The sequence below is a fragment of the Salvelinus sp. IW2-2015 genome, linkage group LG4q.1:29 (genome assembly GCF_002910315.2).
Source record: "Salvelinus sp. IW2-2015 linkage group LG4q.1:29, ASM291031v2, whole genome shotgun sequence".
Taxonomy (NCBI): domain Eukaryota; kingdom Metazoa; phylum Chordata; class Actinopteri; order Salmoniformes; family Salmonidae; genus Salvelinus; species Salvelinus sp. IW2-2015.
Window position 1 is genome coordinate 15384195 of NC_036842.1, and position 24179 is coordinate 15408373.

Genomic DNA, 24179 nt, shown 5'->3' on the forward strand with positions numbered 1-24179 from the left:
GTCCAGGATCCTGTTGCAGAGAGAGGTGTTCAGACTCAGGGCTCCAAGCTTTGTGATGAGTTTGGAAGGGACTATGGTGTTGAATGCTGAGTTGTAGTCTATGAGCAGCATTCTCACATAGTTATTACCCATCTTTTCCAGGTGGGAGAGGGCAGTGTAGAGTGCAATTGAGATTGCGTCACCTGTGGATCTGTTGGGGCGGTTTGCAAATTTTTATTTTTTTATTTTATTTATCCGTTATTTTACCAGGTAAGTTGACTGAGAACACGTTCTCATTTGCAGCAACGACCTGGGGAATAGTTACAGGGGAGAGGAGGGGGATGAATGAGCCAATTGTAAACTGGGGATTATTAGTTGACCGTGATGGTTGAGGGCCAGATTGGGAATTTAGCCAGGACACCGGGGTTAACACCCCTACTCTTACGACAAGTGCCATGGGATCTTTAATGACCTCAGAGAGTCAGGACACCCGTTTAACGTCCCATCCGAAAGACGGCACCCTACACAGAGCAGTGTCCCCAATCACTGCCCTGGGGCATTGGGATCTTTGTTTAGACCAGAGGAAAGAGTGCCTCCTACTGGCCCTCCAACACCACTTCCAGCAGCATCTGGTCTCCCATCCAGGGATTGACCAGGACCAACCCTGCTTAGCTTCATAAGCAAGCCAGCAGTGGTATGCAGGGTGGTATGTAAATTAGAGTGGATCCAGAGTGTATGGGATGATGGTGTTCATATGTGTCATGAGCAGCCTTTAAAAGCACTTTATAATTACAGATGTGAGTGCTACAGGGTGATAGTCATTTAGACAAGTTACCTTTGAGTTCTTGAGAACATGGACAATGGTGATCAGCTTGAAACATGTTGAGATTGGTACAAAGAGATATGGAAAATGTCTGTATAGACACTTGCCAGCTGGTCTGCGCATGCTCTGAGAACATGCCTTGGTATTCTGTCTGGCCCTGCAGCCTTGTACGTGTTAATCTGTTTAAAAGCTTTACTCACATCAGCCACGGAGAGCAAGAGTCATCAGGAACAACAGGTGCTTTCATGTAGGATGGTTTTGTTTTCCTCGAAGCAAGCAAGCATTAGTCATTTAGCTCATTTGAACGTTTTTCTTCATTGGGCATCTCACAGCTGGCTTTCATTTTGTAATCAATTATCATCTGCAAGCCATGCCACATCTGACGAGCATCGGAGCCGGTGTAATATGATTCCAGCCTTCCTCCTATATTGTCCTTTTGCATGTTTGATGTATCGTCGAAGTTCGTAGCGGGCTTTCTTGTATGCGTCCATGTCCGTGTCCCGGTCTTTGTGAGTGGAAGCTCTACGGATATTGTTTGTAATCCATGGGTTTTTATTTGGATGAATTCCTGTAGTCACCGTGCGAACAACTTGGTCTATGCACTTATTGATTAAGCCCGCGACTGATGTGCTCTCCAAATACCCTCTGATTTACCTTCCATTTCCTATGTAGACTAACACACTTATTTATGTGTATCCCTTATTGTATAGGCTGCAATCAATGGTTTATCAATATTATGTGATTTAATAAATCTAAAGTAAAATTCTTGTTCATTAGCTATTACGTAATGTTATAAATGTATGGTGTTTTTATACCTATACATTGCTTCAGGATTGATCTATGATTTTTGTATGGTTATCATGACGTTTTTAGGCCAAATTCTTCAATGATAAAATAACTCAAGGAAATATGACGTCATACCATAGAGAATCGACAGCTAAACCGTGCACATGCCGTGGAATTTATATTCAGGGCAGGCAGCAGGGGTGTAGCTAAATCTGTAGCATGCTGTACTCCCTAATTCTGGTTGAGAAATGCATAGCATAGTGCCTGATTTATCAATGGACCAGGGCGGGGCTCTGCGCATGCACGTAGTGCTTCGTCAAGAGTGTCTGTCCCTCCCTCCCTCGGTGTGTGAGTCCGTCTGGCAAGGTTTGGCGCATCAGCGGAGAACAGGAGAGAGAGAGGACGTGATTTGGAGCTGCGGTTCTTTCCCTAGATTCTGCGAGCGGTGGCCTCCCGCTTTAGGACGCCCGACTCCTTTTGGAATTGTACACTCTCTTTGCTGCTAACTTCTCTGCCTATTCCACACCGGCCTTATCCACCCGGCAAACCGCACTATTCTGAACACCCATTCCATTGATAGCGGTCCATTAAGCGCAGCAAGAACAGAACTGCGAAGATGTCTGGGCAAGGCTATCAGGGCAAGAAGAACATTCCCCGCATTACAGTGAGTTAGGAAAACATGTATTCATTCCATTGAACATTGTGCATGTATTGCTACAACTATCCGTTCACCAGTCAAGCAAAGATGTGCATCGCTAAAATGAGGCTTGTGATCCGAATTAGTTGAAGCTCTCTCGGGTAGCTTTAGGCTACATCTCAAAGGTGAACGACCTGTTTGCATAAACTGTGAAATGCATTCTGCACGAGCTCTTGGTAATACATGTGTAATGAACGGGTCTTTAGGATTAAAATGGAGAGGCCAAATTTATGAGACTATGTAAAGAAATTATCTTTCAAATGACAATGGGCTAATTGGGATACTACAGTTTTGCTTGTGGTTTCGTGGTCGCGCATTATAGGCGACATTTCCATGCCGATGTTCTTTGTTAGAGAACGGTATCTGACCGGTTATCACCGTTCGCCAACGGGTGGAGCAAATGCATTAGCTTTCTCGCTTGTGCCCATCCGCTGCAATGTCGGGTTAGTTTTTCTGGACAATTCCAACTCCGGTGAATTCGGTAAAATTGTTATTTATATGTAGGCGGGTTTAGGACATATAGCTCGTTATTGTTTACGGATTTTGTGTGACTCTGGGCGAGGCAGCAACCATGTCTCGCACCAGATTTTAAATCCTGGCGAAGAGAGAATATCATAGGATAATGAAATGAGAAGAAGAATGAAAGGGGGGCGGCAGAGGGTCCAGTTTCCTGCCTTGTCTCTCAGCCTCCACACTAATGAACGGAAAGGGGCAAACATGACTATTGGCTCCCGCATGTCTTTCCATATTTATTCGTCTCCAGTGGTCTATATGAACTCCCCAACTATTAATCCAACATTCATGCTTCCCAAACACATTGCAATGAACATATGCTTCAATACACATTTGAAAAACAAGTCTAGGCCTTTGTCGTAAAACCATAGGCCTACTTCTCCATGTAATGGATGTCCTGAAGATCTATAACAGTCTAAGCTTTTATGGGGAAAGTGCCTCTCTCCTCATTGCGTGTGCATGTGAGCATTTTTTGTGGACAAGAAAGCAATTTGAAAGGGGCTTTGGCTGGCATCCCAGTTGGTTACTCCAGCAGGCTGTCAGGCTGGCTGAGTCTGACAAAACTGCTGCAGGTTTGGCCTAAACCCTGTCACATCCCACAGCCTGCTCATATGGATAGGGCAGCCGCCAGCCATGACCCGGTGAAGGGAGCAGGCTAGGGCTACCCCACCTAATGATCTATTCACATAGTCACACACACACACACTATCATTCTGCGGCGCTCAGGCCCTTCTACTGAGCATGCACCCTTCCTGTCCTCATCCCTCTCTGAGCTCCTGTTGCTAAACTCAGCCATTGCCCAACATGAGGATGACGTGAGAGACAGAGAAATAATAGAGGTACGCCTAAAGTGGCCCATCTTTCATACTGTAAGAGCAAAATGGATAGACAGACAGATGAACAGGGGTGACTGAGAGTGCAGTACCAAGGGTGACTGAGAGTGCAGTACCGAGAGTGCAGTACCAAGGGTGACAGAATGCAGTACCAAGGGAGCAATAAATAATATTATTATTACCTCTATTATGCAATAAAATGCAAATGAATTACTTAAAAATCATACAATGTGATTTTCTGGATTTTTGTTTTTGATTCCGTCTCTCACAGTTGAAGTGTACCTATGATAAAAATGACAGACCTCTACATGCTTTGTAAGTAGGAAAACCTGCAAAATCGGCAGTGTATCAAATACTTGTTCTCCCCACTGTATATAACCAAACACACGATCACTATAGATACACACAAATAATGTTCTTGTATGCTACTTTCTGTCTTTCAAGTTAAGTCAATTGTGATTTTTGGGGGGGATTATGACAAACACCCCCACAGAAACATAGGTGTAAACACACACATTTGTTGAGATTGGAAAGTCAAAGTGCAGCAGGCAGGCTGCAGTACGAGGTTTTCGTCACCAGCTGGAGTGGTCAGCTGCAGACTAGGAAGCAGCACACCTCAGAGACGCCTCATCAAGTATGAATGTCATTCTAAAATCACCACCTGGGGCTGCATTCCAAAGATGACTCATCCAACTCTCTCATGCATAGGATTAGGTTCATTTACAGTCACGCACTCACTCAAAGTTACCATTGGAAAATGCGGAAACAGAAATAGATTTTGGGATTTATTGTTTTTTAGGGGGAGGACTCTAAAGGGTTCCTGTATAAAAACTGATGGACTTAACTGCAGGATGGACATATCATGAATAGTTTAATGAGAGAGGTCTTCCTGTTGTTCCCAGGCTCTGGGGTCAAGAGTTCAGGAGTCAGTGGAATACCTGGGATAGGCCACTGTGGATGCCATTTTATCCAGAAGCCTCTGGCAGTGTCCGAATACCCCTACCAGCATTCTAAATAGTATGCATTTTGGGTATGCGAAAATACAAGTTACAGTGTATAGAATGTGAAATTCAGTATGCTTTAAATGCCATGATTTCATACTCATTTCGGCTTTTAATTTAGTAGAATTCGCTGCACATTATTGAGGAAGAGCATCGTTTTTCAAGACTCGTGTGTTTTTGACAACCGCTGATAATCAGACAAGAGGACGCAATCTACCAAAATGAACAAATGGTGGGATTCAATGCAATTGCACATTATATGACACCTTCACAGTATGGATGAGCCTAGTATTGATATTTGTGTGTACTGCATTAGTTTTTTACTAAACGGTATGCTCTAAATAGTATGTAGTTAGTACGATTAGTACACCGTATGCAATTGAAGTAAGCAGTAGGCAAGCCAGATTTCAGACACGGCCCCTGTATCTTCCTGTTAGATCAGTCTCTGTTACTAAAGACAGTCCAGCCTGGCGCTGCTCATCTCCAGCCCGCCATTCTCCCACAGTAATCCCATAATGCACTGTGGCCCGGGGAATTCCGTGTTCACACATTACACAAAGCACACTCTTAGTTCTAAGGGACACCGACTGCCTGCCAAGAACGCTTTTTTTCCTTCTATGCTGTGAGATATAATCTAGCATATCCCCATTCATAAACCCTCCAATGTGAGATAGTGTTTATTTATGTCCACTTCAGCAGCTGGGCACAGGAAGATAGGGGAAGGAATGGTGCCCCAGTGCAACCTGGGATTTCTCCCTGACAAGCAAGGTTTCCTTTTTATATAAGAGGATCCGGCGGCCGCTACACAGTACATATTCAGCCAGATTGTTGGCTCAACTAAATCCATGCTTCTAAACTGGAGCGTCTGTACAGTCGCAGTCATAGTCTGTGTGTCTTAAACCAGACAGCCACCCAGCAGCTCCTGCAGTCTTTGATCAGGGGGACTGTCTGGCTATTCCAGTTCCAGGAGACATAGAGCTGACGGGGCCTGAGGGCGGTTTCCTGTTCACCCATCCACTGGAAAGAAACTATTGGATCAGTAACTATTTGGATTAGGCGTGCTTGATGCTTCTCCACCCCAGCTCCAGCTCATGTTCCCTGGGAGTTTTCCACTGGGAGAGAACAACACATGCTGTTCCTTGGTTACCTCATTTGACAGCATTTGTCTTCGATCGAGGAAGGTCGCTCAGGCCCAGTAGAAATGGGCCCTGTCTATTGCTTTCATGCAATGTGTGAATAACTTCTTTGCCTAATGGTTTCAATTTTAACGTTTGATGTCACGTCTTTAACTACACGTCAGTAGTCTTTAATTCGAGCCCTCTAAAACATGATACATTGGATTGATCTGCCACACAGCGTGAAGAGAGGACGGTTCAATGCAATATCAATCCATCAGTCTATCTCTCTGATTGACCTCTAACCTATCCAGGCTCTAGTCTGGTGCTGGGCTCCGTTCAGATTAGTTTTTTGCTGTTTAGGGAATTTCTGAAAACGGCTTCTACACTTAAATCTCAATTGAATAAGTTGTATTAGGGCTGTATTAGTTGGTCAGAGATGAATTACCTGTTGTTGATATTAAACATTGACCAACACCCTAGGCATATTATTCGTCTAAGAGTTAAAACCCTGTTCAATTGAGTCAACATCCTGTTTGTGTGTGGATAGAACTGGTTCTCCTCCAGGGAAGGTCACTGTCATGTTTGGCTCAGGTCCAGAACAATCAAAAGATAGATGCTCTCCAAAAACATGATGCCTGATGGACGATCACAGGGCAAGCAGATTGGGTACTGACTTTGACCTGCAAATGCTTCTTTAAAAACAAGAACAGCTAGGTAGGTTAAAATAAGAAGAAACATGAAATAGGCATGCACATTTATCAACTAAACACAGTAGATTGAGTTTAAAAGCACTTGACTGTTGTTATCATTGGACCTTTACTAAGAGTGACAGAGAATGACTTTCATTGTAATCCTGACACAGTGCCACATTATTCTGTAACCTTTCTTGCCGTTTTTGGTAATGTACGAGTATCTAAAAATGTAATTATAGTTTTTAGATCATGGCTGTCTCACACATAGTTGTATGAATGTTTATGAATGGATTTCAGTAAAGGCCTCCAATTTACAGTGCATTTGGAATGTATTCATAGCCCTTGACTTTTTCCACATTATGTTACAGCCTTATTTTAAAATGGAATAAATAGTTTTTCCCCCCTCATCAATCTACACACAATACCCCATAATGACAAAGCAAAAACAGGTTTCTACACATTTTTGCTAATGTATATATATATATATACATATATACATATATATATATATACATATATATATATATGTGCCTTTTACTGAGGAGTGGCTTCCGTCTGGCCACTCTACCATATAGGCCTAATTGGTGGACTGCTGCAGAGATGGTTCACCAAGGCCCTTCTCCCCCGATTGCTCAGTATGGCAGGGTGGCCAGCTTTAGGATGAGTCTTGGTGGTTCCAAACTTCTTCCATTTAAGAATGATGGAGGCCACTGTGTTCTTGAGGACCTTCAATGCTACAGCAATGTTTTGGTACCCTTCCCCAGATCTGTGCCTCGACACAACCCTGTCTCGGAGCTCTACGAACATTTCCTACGACCTCATGGCTTGCTTTTTGCTCTGACATGCACTGTCATCTGTGGGACCTTATATCGATGTGTGTACCTTTCCAAATCATGTCTAATCAATTGAATTTACCACAGGTGGACTCCACTCAAATTGTATAAACATCTCAAGGATGATCAATGGAAACAGTATGCACCTGAACTCAATTTCGAGTCTCATAGCAAAGGGTCTGAATACTACAAAAAAAACATTTCAAAACCTGTTTTTGCTTTGCCGTTATGGGGTATTGTGTAGATTGATGAGGAAAAAATCATTTTAGATTAAGGCTGTAACGTAACAAAATGTGGAAAAAGGGAAGGGGTCTGAATACTTTCCGAATGCACTGTATATGTGAAATGGCACGACAAATAATGAAATAGTGATAGTCAACCACATGATTTTTGTTCAGTGAACAGTTGCCAAAACAGGATGGAATCATGTAGATGTGAGAATGGACTGGGTTCATCACTCCTGTCACACGAGTTATTAAAAATGTCCTGACATAGCCATCACTAACAATACATTCTTTGGGGGTTTGTTCGAAAGAGAGGAGAGAAATGCGCGTGCGTTTCTGCGTGTGTCTTTGTTTTATAGAATGTTTGTCAGTTGGCAGGGAACAAGTAACCACCTTTGTTGGGAAAAAATATACCAAAGTATGCCAATGTCATAGAGATGTGTTTTCTATTCTTTAGTCCAAATGCATTTCGGGCGGGGCATTGTGAACCCCGTTGGAAAGCATTTCTGCTTGAGGCCAGGGCTTCTAGCAGGGAACACGCTAGAGGCTGAAACTCAGACAGAGCAACCTTTGTTTGTGGAGGGGGCTAAATGCCTCGTGACCAGAATTGTGCCTCCACTTTTGGAGAGTAGGCCGTCACCACTGGGGCAACACAGGGAGGTGCCAGGGGGCCGGGTCTCAGTCTCGCACAGAAACAAGTGGCCTGGTGACCGAGGTATTGAAGACTGATTCCCAGTGAGGATGCCGGATGGGCGTGGCGTGCTCTGCTGATAGTCATTGATTCATCAGTGCATTCCTCACCCTCATTTTGAGCCATGCGGGTATCATCCTACCTAGTCAATTATCCATTCGAACATGCATATTCCGTATTTTGTTCCTGGTCACGACATGCTGTATTCAGCCATCTGTAATAAGCACACTGTACATCTGCGTTCCCTTTATCCCTTCCTGTATTAGGATGTGCATGAAGCATTGATCACGCAGTCTCTCTTTAAGACTCTGTCAAAGCAGTCGTCCTGCTTTCATTCCAGGCTGCTGCTCAACTCAGATCTTTGGTTCCTATTTAACTCCTGTTCCCTTTCTCATATTGCTCTGCTTCTCGATCTAACTCCTTTATTCTTACATACCCAATCACTTTCTGTCCTGTTCTCTGTCTCACTCACATACTGTAATGGTTGAACAAGCTGCACCCAAGACCTGGTGCCGATCCAAACTATCCCTGCATGGAACTGCTTCTTCCTCTGTGGTGTGCGTGTGTGTGCGTCGTGTGTGAGAGAGAGAGAGAGACTTACAACACAAGCCATCCATAATCAAATAGATCATGCCAGCTCAACACAACCAGTTGGGGCAACCATAAACATTGTGGGAGGATAAGTTGTTCCTTATCATCACAGAACTCACTTGGACGAAGCCTAATATCCCCATGACGCAACAAGGCAGAACATCAGATAATGCTGTGACAGTGACACATGATGTGACACTGCCCAATACAGCAGAGAGGCAGTCGGAACGTCCCGCCATGGTGGGGGGGATGGCAGGGACATGTAGGGGGGTTAAGTCTTTTGGCTTGTCTTTAGTATTTTACGTGTCTGTATTTAGTATATTAATAGCACAGTGTTAGCTGATACTTCCTGTAAAGAAAGTGGCTGGTGCTGCGGTGGTGCCAAATACAATACTCACCATCATGAGCTCATTTTAATAAGGCCATATAAATGCCCAGGACATTTTTTGTGCGTTACATTCTGGTGTCTGCTTTCCCACACGGACATTAAAGGCTTTTCCTAAAGGAACACTTACTTCACTGTGTTAACTCTGTGAGAATGAAGAGAACTGGACATGTGTATACTAACTAATGAATGAATGAATGACAGTTGGCCACCCATCCCTTACAGGATTAATTGACACATAAAGAAACATTACCATGATTCACAGAGAATTCTTCATCTAATAATACTTTTTTCTAAATGATCTTCTAGAGCGACCGTCTCCTGATCAAAGGGGCGATAATCGTGAATGATGACCAGTCCTTCTGTGCTGACGTCTACATGGAGGATGGTCATATCAAGTGAGTTTCACAACGACGACTACATGCTCTAGTTCTCAGAGGTTAACTACCTCTGCACCATCCTTACCATGCGTTAGACTTTTAACACTGGTCGTTGTTTGCTTTTACAGACTACATTGCAGTCCTAATGATAACTATATAACAACTCTCTCTCTTGCTTTCCCTTCTCTCTCTTTATCTCTCTTCCTCTGACTCCCAGACAAATTGGCGAGAACTTGATAGTGCCCGGTGGGGTGAAGACCATCGATGCCCACGGGCGCATGTTGATGCCAGGGGGCATTGATGTGCACACACGCTTCCAGATGCCCGACCGAGGCATGACCTCGGTGGACGACTTCTACCAGGGCACCCGCGCCGCTCTGGCAGGGGGCACTACCATGATCAGTATGTACATTACCACCTACCCACTTTCTGTCCTCCCCCTCTCAAGAGTCATGGGCAGGGCACAGTGCCAGCTCCATCTATGGCAGCACCAGGTCCTGACCCCATAAAGTCTCATCTGCTACAGACTAGCGTGCCACCAAGTGCTGCTGAGTGCTGTGAAAAGTGGACTAGGGAGGACGTTCAAAACTTTTTTCAAGTTGTTTATCCACTCTCCTCCTAATTGCTCAGTAACAGCATGGCCTGCCTGTAGCGTCCCTAGAGTTCTACTGAATATCCTAGCTGCCTCAGTAAAGGTCAATCTCCCTGCTCAGCAGTTACACAGACTCCTGAAGAGTAAGGTGGCTTTATCACATCGTGCAGAATGCTGACTCCTGCTGACAGCACTGCGGAGTCCACAGAGCCATCTCTGTAAATGGGTCACGTCACGAAACAGAGGCTTACTGGGTCACAGTGCAGTACAGTACAATCTGGTGGAAAAAACATGATGCAAGATCCAGATCTAGGCTTTTAATCTGACCTACTGCATATCATAGTTGAATGCGACCAGAACAATAAGAATGAACCAATTTACGAAACAATTGTATGTGTGTGTGTGTCCACTAGTTGACCACGTGGTTCCGGAACCCGGGGTCAGTTTGCTGTCTGCCTTTGAGCAGTGGCGTGAGTGGGCGGACAGCAAGTCGTGCTGTGACTACTCTCTACATGTGGACATCACTGAGTGGCACAAGGGAGTCCAGGAGGAGATGGAGGCCCTTGTCAAGGACCACGGTACAGACACATCCACATTAACATCTCATAATGTCATATAGTACATTTTGATTGGTTGTGTTCATGTTTTCTCTTTCTGTATGGTTGTTAGATTTCCTACATGTACAGTACCAGTCAAAAGTTTGGACACACCTAGTCATTCAAGGGTTTTTCTTTATTTTCTAAATTGTAGAATAATACTGAACACATCAAAACGATGAAATAACACATATGGAATCATGTAGTAACCAAAAAAGTGTTAAAAATATATTTTAGATTTTAGATTCTTCAAAATTGCCACCCTTTTCCTTGATGACAGCTTTGTACACTCTTGGAATTTTCTCAACCAACTTCATGAGGAATGCTTTTCCAACAGCCTTGAAGGAGTTCCCATATATGCTGAGCACTTGTTGGCTGCTTTTCCAAACTCTGCTGTCCAACTCATCCCACACCATCTCAATTGGGTTGAGGTTGTATGATTGTGGAGGCCAGGTCATCTGATGCAGCACTCCATTACTCTCTTGGTCAAATAGCTCTTATACAACCTGGAGATGTGTTGGAACATTGTCCTGATGAAAAACAAATAATAGTCCCACTAAGCACAAACTAGATGGGATGGCGTATTGCTGCAGAATTCTGTGGTAGCCATGCTGGTTAAGTGTGCCTTGAATTCTAAATACATCACCTACAGTGTTACCAGCAAAGCACCATCACACCTCCTCCATGCTTCACGGTGGGAACCACACATCCGTTCACCTAGTCTCACAAAGGCAGGACGGTTGGAACAAAAAATCTAAAATTTTGACGATTTATACTCATCAGACCAAAGGACAGATGTCCACCAGTCTAATGTCCATTGCTCGTGTTTCTTGGCCCAAGCAAGTCTCTTCTTATTATTGGTGTTTTTTTGTAGTGGTTTCTTTGCAGCAATTCAACCATGAAGGCCTGATTCATGCAGTCTCCTCAGAACAGTTTATGTTGAGATGTCTGTTACTTGAACTCTGTGAAGCATTTATTTGGGCTGCAATTTCTGAGGCTGGTAACGCTAATGAACTTGCCCTCTGCAGCATATGTAACTCTGGGGCTGCGACTGCACTTGAAGAAACTTTCAAAGTTCTTGAAATGTTCGTATTGACTGACCTTCATGTCTTAATGTAATGATGGACTGTCGTTTCTCTTTGCTTATTTGCACTGTTCTTGCATTCCAGGTGACTACCTTATGAAGCTGGTTGAGAGAATGCCAAGAGTGTTTAAAGCTGTCATCAAGGCAAAGGGTGGCTACTTTGAAGAATCTCAAATCTCAAATATATTTTTATTTGTTTCACACATTTTTGGTTACTACATGATTCCATATGTGTTATTTCATAGTTTTTATGTGTTCACTATTATTCTACAATATAGAAAATAGTAAAAATAAAGAAAAACCCTTGAATAAGTAGGTGTGTCCAAACTTTTGCCTGGTGTACTGTATGTCATAGGTTTCTGGTCTCTTTGCCGCTCTTTGTTTCTCATCCCAACTCTCTGTACCTTCTTTTGACACATGCTCTCTTCCCTCAGGTGTCAACTCTTTCCTTGTCTATCTGGCTTATAAGGATGTTTTCCAGCTTGCTGACTCTCAGGTATGACTTACCTTATCATATGGTAGCTTTTTTTTTACGTTGGCCCCCTGTTTGTCTTACAGGAAACACACATCGATCGCTACCGCCACAAAGGACATGAATGGTTAAAATAATCTTTAAGAAAAAAGTATGAAAGGAATTCACCTCTTTTCGCACCGCATTAACTGTACTGTTAAAAGTTATGGGACAAAATCATGCTGAATGCTTAATTACATGCACTGTAAGACTTTATATACTGTAGGTCTCCAGCCCTTCCCACCCAGCATATCCCATGGCCTGCTCTGGGCTGAGTTGAGGAGGGAGGGTGGGGGAGGTTGAGGCATTAATTGTGTGTGTCTCCAGTGGGAGTAAGGGATGATGAAAGAATGCACCAGTCAAAGTCTTTGTGTCTGACTCATGGTAAAACAGATTCATCTTGGACTGGAGGCTCCTTTGAAAACGGCCCACGTTGGTCTTTGCACCTGTGTGAGGAATGCGTTCAGGCTGCTTGGCCAGAGCGTTTCATTCTATTTTGTGCAGGTCTCCCATGGTAGCTCTTTATTATATTTCTGGCTTTTGGGAGATGACTCATACAAGACTCACACATCGCTCATACATCAGTAACAGGTTCCCCTCTACCACTGTTGTATTTGAGACCTTCAGAGTGAGTTTTGCATGGTGTGAAATTGCCATTATTGTTCACTTTGCTCAGCTATCAGAGTATCCTCAATTAACTTTACCTTGTCTGTTCTATGACCCATCTGTGGTTGTCTCAGGCTGCTGACATGGTTATTTCCTGTAGGTCTATGAGGTGTTCAGTGTGATCCGGGACCTGGGGGCCATCGCTCAGGTCCATGCTGAGAATGGAGACATTGTGGCTGAGGTAAGACCTGAGGCTAATGGGGTAAGGCGGTTTTCTCTTTCTAAAATGGCGCGGAAGAAATGGCAGCAGTTTTACAGGCGCCCAACCAATTGTGCTATGTTTCTTTTTTGCGTTATTTGTAACTTATTTTGTACATAATGTTTCTGCAACCGTATCTTACGGCAAAAAAAGAGCTTCTGGATATCAGGACAGCGATCACTCACCTCGGATTAGACAGATATCTTTTCTTCAACAAGCAGGACGCACAGGACATTCTCCGAACACCCGACAAGGCCAACATCCCAGTTATTGGCAAGAGGAAGAGACGCATATGCATAGTCACTTTAACCATATCACATTGTACATACTACCTCAATCAGCACGACTAACCGGTGCCTGTATATAGCCTCGCTACTGTTATTTTTCACTTTCTTTTTTACTGTTGTTTTTATTTCTTTACTTACCTATAGTTCCCCTTAATACCTTTTTTGAGCTGTTGGTTTGAGCCTGTAAGTAAGCATTTCACTGTAAGGTCTACACCTGTTGTTTTCGGCGCACGTGACAAATAAACTTTGATTTGATTTGATATTGTCATACCGACCTTCTCAGTATTGCCGGCTTAGTACACAAGGGGGCGCCAAAAAAACACAGAATGCTAACAAAATTAGCACAAGTAGTAACGACTTTCCAAGGGGGTTGCTAGCTAAATATGCTAACGATCGAAAACGAAAATAAGCAATTTGCAAAGACAGTCAATCCAGCTCATGTATATATATATATGTAATTTTTGGTAAGTTTGGACATTTACAAGCGAATGTGAACGAGAGACATTGTGCAAATTGTGGCAGCCCAGGGGAGTCAGAGGTGAAACACACAATAAATAAGACAGCGAGAGTCGGTTTTGCGGTGCTTAAACAAAAGTTGATTTTTAATAAAGGTTGGGGGGAACGAGGGGAGAAATACAACTGAAAGGCTTCTCATGTAACGGGTCACTGTGTCCAGTGTGGCTGTTCCTCGGACCGCCTGTGTTCATTTATTTTTTTTATTTTTTTTATTTCACCTTTATTTAACCAGGTAGGCTAGTTGAGAACAAGTTCTCATTTGCAACTGCGACCTGGCCAAGATAAAGCAAAGCAGTTTGACACATACAACAACACAGAGTTACACATGGAATAAACAAACATACAATCAATAATACAGTAGAAAAATCTATATACACCATGTGCAAATGAGGTAGGATAAGGGAGGTAAGGCAATAAATAGGCTATGGTGGTAAATTAATGACAATATGGCAATTAAACACTGGAATGGTAGGATGTGCAGAAGATGAATGTGCAAGTTGAGATACTGGGGTGCAAATGAGCAAGATAAATAAATACAGTATTGGGATGAGGTAGATTGGATGGGCTATTTACAGATGAGCTATGTGCATTGATCTGTGAGCTGCTCTGACAGCTGGTGCTTAAAGCGTCCATATGAACAAAAAAGAGAGTGAGAGTGATGAGTCTGGGGTTTCAATACTTGCGCCGGGAGTCGTTGTGTCTGGGAATGGGTCCTCTTGCTTTGGGCCCAAAGAAAAGGAAGAGAGAAAGTTGAGTCAAACATTACCTAGTATCTTCTTTGTCATCTGATCGAGGTGCTTATCATACTCACTGCTGTTCTTCTAGGGTCTAGGAGTACCCTCTGCCTATCTACCCAAGAGTCCGAGTGACTGCACCTCTACTTATACCCATTTGGGGTAACGAGGGAACGGTGGGACCAATTCCAGGTCCAATTGGTTGCAGCACCTGGACTGGGTAGTATGGGTGTTGAATCACCAGCCCCAGTCGGTGCCTGTAGAGCTGTCCATGGTGCTGACTCACCTTGGCCTCTGTAGCCCTCTGGAGCTGACTAAGGTCCTGCTCTTTCCTTGTAGCTCCCTGCTGGCCAGCTCATATATATATATGTAATTTTTGGTAAGTTTGGACATTTGCCACAAAATGAACAAAGTTTTGACGCATGCTTGTCTAAAGCACAAACTGTACTTGTGTACACACTGTCTGTGGAGTCTGGAGTTGCTTGGGCAACGGGCCTGCCTGCTCTGCTCAGAGAAGGGGGGGGAGCAAACGGAGAGGATAAAAAAAATGCAAGGAAATCAAGATAGCACTGGCAGCTGTACAGATAACTCATCCAAAGGACTTTGACTTCTCAAACATGGCAGGAAGCTAACAAGAGGACCCATGATGCCCCGTCACCTTATTAATTCAGCCACTTACTTAGATAACTAGCAAGTTAAACTTAGGGGTCGCGTTAACTCAGAATTTAGCATTTTTCACGCAGAAAGAAGATATAAAACACAATAAATATCTTGCTGCGTTTTGTAAGCGCACATCTAAAAATGCTTCTTATTGTAATTTCTGCTCGGCATCTGACAAATGTTGTGCTTTAGTTTCACTTCTCTACTCGGATGAGAATTCACAAACAGGCATTCTATCACCAGACAGCACTGACTGATGTGCAGCTACTTTTCTCTGTGTAGCCAAGTTTCACTTCAAGCAAAACATTAGCAAATGTACCTGGATACATTCTTTCTATGATAAACATTAGAAGTATAATGGCCATGCATTGTTTTTGCAAAACATAACTTGTTTTTTCATTGTAAGCTTATTTACTTGTGTGGCTGCCAGCCAAATAGCTTTGCACTTGTGTTGTCATCTGATGAAAATTAAGCTATTTTCTGCCGAATATGTTGCACTAATGTATTTTTTGTGAAGGAAAACTATAGTTGCACGTCCCTGATCACTCTATTGAAGCAACAAAAACACTGTTGACTTTCAAAATAATACGCGACCCCTGTCAATACACAGCCGGACTACACAGCCGGACTACACAGCTGGGCTCACCTGCACCCACTTTATCCCGTTGTGCTATTTACAAACAAACAGGTGACTGGCTTTCAACAGTATTGACGGTATGGAAAAACCATCCCGTGGCTATTCCCAAAGACCCCGTTATATGGTATATACAGTATACCGCCAAAGCCCAGCTAACAATACACCATTTACTGGACTATCAAAACCCGATCTAAAATATCTAACACTGGACATTTTTAAAGCGTGCCTGTTCTGTCCATTCAGGAGCAGCGTCGTATCCTGGAGCAGGGCATCACTGGACCTGAGGGACACGTCTTGAGCCGTCCTGAAGAGGTATAATGAATCTGCATTTGACCTCAAAGTTCTTTACCTCTCTGTTTTTATCTTCCCTTTATATTTTCAAAATGCGTCCTTGCATGGTCACCTTGACCTCTGAACCCTGGGTGTGTCTTTCAGGTGGAGGCAGAGGCTGTCAATCGTTCTGTGACAGTAGCCAATCAGACCAACTGTCCCCTCTACATCACTAAGGTGATGAGCAAGAGTGCTGCTGATGTCATCGCTCAGGCCAGGAAGAAGGGTGAGAGACTGTTGCTAGGCTGTTGCTAGGGTACAAACATACAGAAAGGTGAAGGGAAGATGCATGTGTGAGCCAAAAGAAGGGAGAGGCACGATAATAGGTCAATAACATCATTCATATTTGTAATCACATGATGTTTCTGATTGGCCTTGCAGGCACTGTGGTGTACGGGGAGCCAATCACTGCCAGCCTGGGCACAGACGGCTCACACTATTGGAGCAAGAACTGGGCCAAGGCCGCCGCCTTCATCACGTCCCCGCCCCTCAGCCCAGACCCGACCACGCCCGACTATCTCAGCTCCCTGCTCTCCTGGTGAGAGCACTAACTCAGCACCATTACACTGGATTGGGCCATATGGACAAATATCCATATTCATATGGTGTAAACTGTTATCATGGTGACAATATAAAGTAGGACAATCATCCCACTCAGAGTCCGGGTGGCACAGTCTAATCTCTTGTCCTGTGCCTTCCTCTCCAGTGGAGACCTTCAGGTGACTGGCAGTGCCCACTGCACCTTCAACACTGCCCAGCGCGCCGTGGGCAAAGACGACTTCACTCTCATCCCCGAGGGTACCAACGGCACTGAGGAGAGACTGTCCCTCATCTGGGACAAGTGTGTGGTGAGAGACTACATGTTATATATATAGAACATACAGTATACTCATATACAGTTCATAGTATATACAGTAGAACCTACAGTGTACATCATGTATAGAATTTGTATGCATTGTGTGAATTTGCACAGTGAACTGCCCCATTCTCTGTGTTCCCCTGGCTCATTCAGGTGACAGGTAAAATGGATGAGAACCAGTTTGTGGCGGTCACCAGCACCAACGCTGCTAAGATCTTCAACCTGTACCCCCGTAAGGGCCGCATCGCTGTGGGCTCTGACGCCGACCTGGTACTCTGGGACCCAGACGTCACCAAGATCATCTCAGCCAAGAGCCACAACTCGGTCAGTCAGTCACACGCACTACGCACAAATATTATACCTTCAGAAAAGCGCAATCTACTATATCCAGCCATATGGTATTACACATGTGGTATTACACCACAGATTCATCTTTGGGAAACTGCCCAAAATTAAATAGTTAAACTTTGAACATTCAAGTGAACTTGAGGTTAAATTGCAATGGTTCTATGAAATTACCATATTGGTATTTTTATGGTCATCTGACTCCTGACCACATATGATTGGTTGGGTTCCCCAGCTCTAGGGCGTGGGCCTTATGGTAACTCAGAGGAGTTATGTCACCCCCAAACTCTGCCAGAGTACGGGAACATGTCATTTCTGATTGTTAGCTGCCAAATCACAGTGTGCGTGTGTATGTCCATGTGCGTGTGTGTGCTTTTGCAATCTAATTGCTCTACCTCTCTGTGTTCTATGGTTTCTTTCTTTCCATTTGGTCAAGAAATGGACTAATGTACATGGGGAAAATTGGTAATTCAGAGAGACATAGTGTGTGTGTGTTGGGTGGTCCAGCCTCTTGGTGATCTCATGCTTTTTCTAAGCCCTGTGGAGCCCACTAAATTGCCATGACCTCACTCCTAGTCAGCCAGTAGTTTTTACGAGGGTGGTCACACTCCACACTGCTCTCCACTGCCCACACCATCCTTGTAAGTGCCTGGTAACTCTGCTCCTCGCTGCCTGGCTAAATCAATGGTCTGTGATGATCAATGATGCTATCTCAGGAGGGTTTTCAATTGCCATTTATCTAACCTTTGCAAAACCCATAGGGGACACTTAATGATTTGAACATTGGCCCACTATAAAACAGCAGCTCACTGGCAAAGGATGGAGGAGGAGGGAGGTCCACCACACTAGTACTAAAACCAATCAACTCACACAAATCATAAGAAAAATCATCTTTTGTACTACATTCTACCTCTCCTCTCTCCCCCTGTCGCTCTTCCAGAATGTGGAGTACAACATCTTTGAGGGTGTGGAGGTGCGTGGCGCCCCCCTGGTAGTGATCAGCCAGGGTAAGATCGTCCTGGAGGAGGGGAACCTCCACACCACCGAGGGGTGCGGCCGCTTCGTGGGCCGGAAGCCCTTCTCTGACTACGTCTACAAGAGGATAAAGGCCCGCAGCAGGGTAAGGCACTGTTTTGGAACACAGGGTAAGGCACTGTTATTTCCACGGGAGTGGGTTCCCTTTTCAAATACCCTGTATCATGTTAAGTTGTTGACTCATGATAAGATGAGGGTATTTGCTGACAAGTTGGATGTTGCGTTCCACTATAAGTAGCAGGGTAAAAGTTCTGTCACTGCAACGGATTTCCATCATATGGATTTTTTGGTTGTACAGTAGTTATTATATATTTTTTGAGGTGTATATATATATATATTATATATTTTATTTTTTTATCAAATTGAAAAGGACTGGAGCTGGTCAAACTCGCAGTTTAATGTACAAAATGATCCTCTTTCCCTAAAAGCTTTTTACATGAAAGGGGAAGTTAATTTACATGACAGGGGAAGTTAATTTACTAGAAAGGGGAGGTTAATTTACATGAAAGGGGAGGTAAATTTACATGAAAGGGTAAGTTCATTTACATGAAAGGGTAAGTTAATTTACGTGAAAGGGGAAGTTAATTTACATGAAGGTGGAAGTTAATTTCGCCCTGCAGACAATCGATCTGAGATCGACTTAAGTTTTAGTCATGGTGTTTTTTCGGGGGTTTAACCCATGCAGTAGGTTCGGGTTGTTTGATCTTGACTCTTGATTCTGCCTCCTCCCTGTTCTCCAGCTGGCTGAGCTAAGGGGTGTTCCCCGGGGGCTTTATGACGGGCCTGTCTGTGAGGTGTCAGTCACACCCAAAACTATGACTCCTGCCTCCTCTGCCAAGACCTCTCCAGCCAAGCAGGCAGTAGCCGGCGCCCAGCCTGTCCGCAACCTGCACCAGTCAGGGTTCAGCCTATCTGGTGAGGATCCATGAATCCATTCACTAGAGATATCTGACATTATACCTATCATAGTTTGTTACCCCCTTTTTCTCCCCAATTTCGTGGTATCCAATTGTTAGTAGTTACTGTCTTGTCTCATTGCTACAACTCCCGTACGGACTCGGGAGAGGCGAAGGTCGAGAGCCGTGCGTCCTCCGAAACACAACCCAACCAGGCCGCACTGCTTCTTAACACAGCGCGCATCCAACCCGGAAGCCAGCCGCACCAATGTGTCGGAGGAAACATCGTACACCTAGCGACCTGGTCAGCGTGCACTGCTCCCGGCCCGCCACAGGAGTCGCTAGTGCGCGATGAGACAAGGATATACCTGCCGGCCAAACCCTCCCTAACCCGGACGACGCTATGCCAATTGTGCGCTGCCCCATGGGCCTCCCGGTCGCGGCCGGCTGCAACAGAGCCTGGGCTCGAACCCAGAGTCTCTGATGGCACAGCTAGCACTGCCGATGCAGTGCCTTAGACCACTGCACCACCCGGGAGGCCCATACCTATCATAGTTTTGATGATAAACTATGATATGTTCATAACAATGAAAATGTCATAATACAGTGATATTGACTTCCTCCTCTTCTGTACTTGTAGGTGCTCAAGTTGATGACAACCTTCCTCGGCGTAACACCCAGCGCATTGTGGAGCCACCTGGTGGCAGGGCCAACATCACCAGCCTGGGTTAACCCCTCCCATTGGCCACCAGGGGAAACGAGGGCTTGAGGAGAGGGGCATCAGGGACTAGGGGCCATTCCACCAGGAGCCAAACCAATTCTCCCCTCCTCAATCTCTCTCCCCCATCTGCCGCTCACTACATCTCTCCCCCACTCTCTCTCTACCGACACCCCACTATAAAGGAGACGCCTATAAAAAAGATTTGCCTCATTTGAAGAAAAAAGAGACGAAAACAACAGCCCGTATTTGAGCACTTTTGACTCTATTATTTAGTGTTCTCCCTGTACTTTCTTCCTGCCATGTATCATTTAGTTTAGTCAAGACAGTGCATGTCGCATTTGCACGGAGGAAGTCCAATCTGTTTCCGTTCGTCTTTTTTCATTTTCAATGTAGTGTAAATGAAGTATGGAGACACATGGGTAACATGTTCTACATCAGATTAGTTGCGCTAACATTATGTAGTGAACAAACATGGAAGAGATAAGTTGCTTATGCCTTCCTCAATATTGATCTTTTCCTCTTTTCACTGGTTTGTGTTTGTTCTCTACTGTTTATACAGCCTTGCCCTCCACTGTGCTTGTCATCTCCCACACTGTTAAGATCAGTACAGCACTGGCTACGATCAACACAATTTATTGACTTGTCCATTGTTATTGTTTAAAGCTGGTAGTATGCTATCCTCGTCCTCAGGTTACGGGATGAGCCATGAGATTAGTAGTAAGCTGAACCACTGTTGAAAACCTTAAAGGAACTTCTCACGGGTGCTCATCTCATGTCATCCCACCAGAAGATTTGTTTGAAGGAATAAATGGAATGAAAAAACATGGTCCATATTTAGAAGCTGCTGGTGAGCCAGGAAAGTCCAGTAGATTAGGAGGAGTTTTGGCGGGCGGTGGATAGAGCGCTGTCTCCCAGGGAGAGGCCGTCATGGAACTTAACGGCCCATGAGAGGAGATGTGACTCAAATTTAGGATGTTGGGAGGAGTGTAACCGGGCGGCTGCGAAGGAAGGAAGATTTGTCAGAATACTAGGGAATGCCCAATTTTTCATAGCCTCATTCAACTCACCCTCTCAGCTACGCTATAGTACAGTATGTGACCATATACCTCGCCTGAAGGGGATTGTAATCTATCACTGTAATGGGATCTTTGAGATTCATACACCATTTAATTGACAGTGTTGCAGGCAGCAACCCTCCCTCTGTTCTAGAATGTCCCAGTACCAAACAGTGCATTCAGAAGACTGGTCGTCTTTCTGCTCCCGGCCTCCTCTTTTTAATTCATGCACTCCCCCTTTTCCTTTTTAACTCTTTATGTGCCTGAACCCACAGAAGTTGTACTGATAGTTCGATTTTGTATTATTCTTATTATGGTAAGAGAAGGATGTAAGATAAAAATGTAAAATAGCTGATGTTAACTGATACAAAGGTGCCAGATTTTTGTTATTTCGTATTCCACTGATAGTGCTCCTTTAAAAACAACAATGCTTACTTAATATGTTCTAATGTTTTAGTTTTTAACTGCTGTTATATTTAGTGTCATTCTGTAAGCTGTGGCCTGAGGCTGAACACTATTCATTTGAGCTTGAAAGTAGACCTGGAGTAATGCATATCTAACTAATGTGCAGTGTTAATGTGTAAGGGATGGGACACACACTGGTCCCAGTGCACCACTCCTTGGGTCTCAGACCTGGAGTGCTGGTAATGGCCCTTTGTTTTGCATGGTCTGGTTTTCATTAAGGCAAAGCAGTCTGGCAGCTGTTTTCTACCTTCACTCGCATGTCAGCGAGATCCTGGCCTAAAAGTCGCTGTTCTTTCAGTGTTCGCATTTTCCTCTCCATGACTCAACACAGAGCAACACACTCACTCACACTGTTACAGACACACTCACCCACACCGTGACAGACACACTCACCCACATTGTGACAGACACACACACTCACACTGTTACAGACACACTCACTCACACTGTGACAGACACACTCACTCACACTGTGACAGACACACACACTCACACTGTTACAGACACACCCACTCACACCGTGACAGACACACATACCGTTACAGACACACTCACCCACACCGTGACAGACACACTCACCTACACTGTGACAGACACACACACTCACACTGTGACAGACACACACACACTCGCACGCATGCACTCACAGAACAAGTGGTGTCTGTATGTCCTTCCAGCACTGTGCTGTGGCTTGGACCCTTGGTTTTCCTGGCTGTGTTAAGGTCTCATAGGAAGCCCTTAGAAGGTAGAGTCTTTTTCAGGGTAGTAATGTTATCTGTGTTTAAGGAATCCATAGCAGGGAAATGAAAGTTTGACACTTCAGTGTGACTGCCTACAGGGAATGAGATTAGACAGGGATGGGAGGGAGGTCTGCTTGTTAGTGTTCAATCACTCAGGTGAAAGGGTCACTCCAGTCAGCGTTTGGATGATCTAATGCAGCCAGATGACTATATCTCAGAATTGTGCATATGCATACAGTACCAGTCAAAAGCTTGGACACCCCTACTCATTCAAGGGTTTTTCTTTATTTGTACTATTTTCTACATTGTAGAATAATAGTGAAGACATCAAAACTATAAAATAACACATATGGAATCATGTAGTAACCAAAAAAGTGTAAAACAAATCAAAATATATTTTATATTTGAGATTCTTCAAAGTAGCCACCCTTTGCCTTCTTGAAAGTTTTGCGCACACTTAGCATCTCTCAACCAGCTTCACCTGGAATGCTTTTTCAACAGTCTTGAAGGAGTTCCCACATATGCTGAGCACTTGTTGGCTGCTTTTCCTTTACTCTGCGGTTCAACTCATCCCAAACCATCTCAATTGGGTTGAGGTCGGGTGATTGTGGAGGCCAGGTCATCTGATGCAGCACTCCATCACTCTCCTTATTGGTCAAATAGCCCTTACACAGCCTGGAGGTGGGTTGGGTCATTGTCCTGTTGAAAAACAAATGATAGTCCCACTATGTGCAAACCAGATGGGATGGCATATCACTGCAGAATGCTTTGGTAGCCATGCTGGTTAAGTGTGCCTTTGAATTTCTAAATAAATCACAGACAGTGTCACCAGCAAAGCCCCCCACACCATCACACCTCCTCTTCCATGCTTCACGGTGGGAACCACACATGCGGAGATCATCTGCACCTACTCTGCGTCTCACAAAGACAGGCAGTTGGAACCAAAAATCTCACATTTATACTCATCCCCAAAGGAACAGATGTCCACCAGGTTCTAATGTTCATTGCTCGTGTTTCTTGGCCAAAGCAAGTCTCTTCTTCTTATTGGTGTCCTTTAGTAGTCGGTTTCTTTTCAGCATTTACGAAATGAAGCCTGATTCACGCAGTCTCCTCTGAATAGTTGATGTTGAGATATGTCTGTTACTTGAACTCTGTGAAGCATTTATTTGGCTGCAATTTATGAGGCTGGTAACTCTAATGAACTTATCCTCTGCAGCAGAGGTAACTCTGGGTTTTCCTTTCCTGTGGCTCTCATGAGAAGTCAGTTTCATTCATAGCGCTTGATGGTTTTTGCGACTGCACTTGAAGAAAGTCTTGAAATTTTCAGTTTACTGACATTCATGTCTTAAAGTAATGATGTACTGTCATTTCTCTTTGCTTATTGAGCTTGTTCTTGCCATAATATGGGACTTGGTCTTTTACCAAATAGGGCTATCTTAATGGCTCAAACGCATTAAGAAGGAAATAAATCCACAAATTAACTTTTAAGAGGCACACCTGTTTTATTGAAATGCATTCCAGGTGACTACTTCATGAGGCTGGTTGGAGAATGCCAGAGTGTGCAAAGCTGTCATCAAGGCAAAGGTGGCAACTTTGAAGAATCTCAAATATAACACTTCTTTGGTTACTACATGATTCCCATATGTGTTTATTTCATAATTTTGAGTAGCGCATTTCGACTAATATCGTCGACAATAGTTAGGAT

The 24179-nt window shown here is 44.1% G+C and overlaps 1 protein-coding gene across 1 annotated transcript; it reads left to right on the forward strand.

Annotated features, from left to right (window-relative positions):
- The first annotated feature begins 1987 nt into the window (after positions 1 to 1987).
- Positions 1988 to 20459, forward strand: LOC111961543 (dihydropyrimidinase-related protein 2). The gene is made up of 14 exons (XM_023983896.2): positions 1988 to 2252; positions 9476 to 9564; positions 9764 to 9948; positions 10552 to 10716; positions 12253 to 12314; positions 13096 to 13176; positions 16272 to 16340; positions 16464 to 16584; positions 16740 to 16896; positions 17065 to 17206; positions 17371 to 17541; positions 18503 to 18682; positions 19338 to 19512; positions 20134 to 20459. The coding sequence occupies exons 1-14, from the start codon at positions 2205 to 2207 to the stop codon at positions 20223 to 20225; spliced, it is 1737 nt and encodes a 578-aa protein (XP_023839664.1). The 5' UTR covers positions 1988 to 2204; the 3' UTR covers positions 20226 to 20459.
- Positions 20460 to 24179: the final 3720 nt, after the last annotated feature.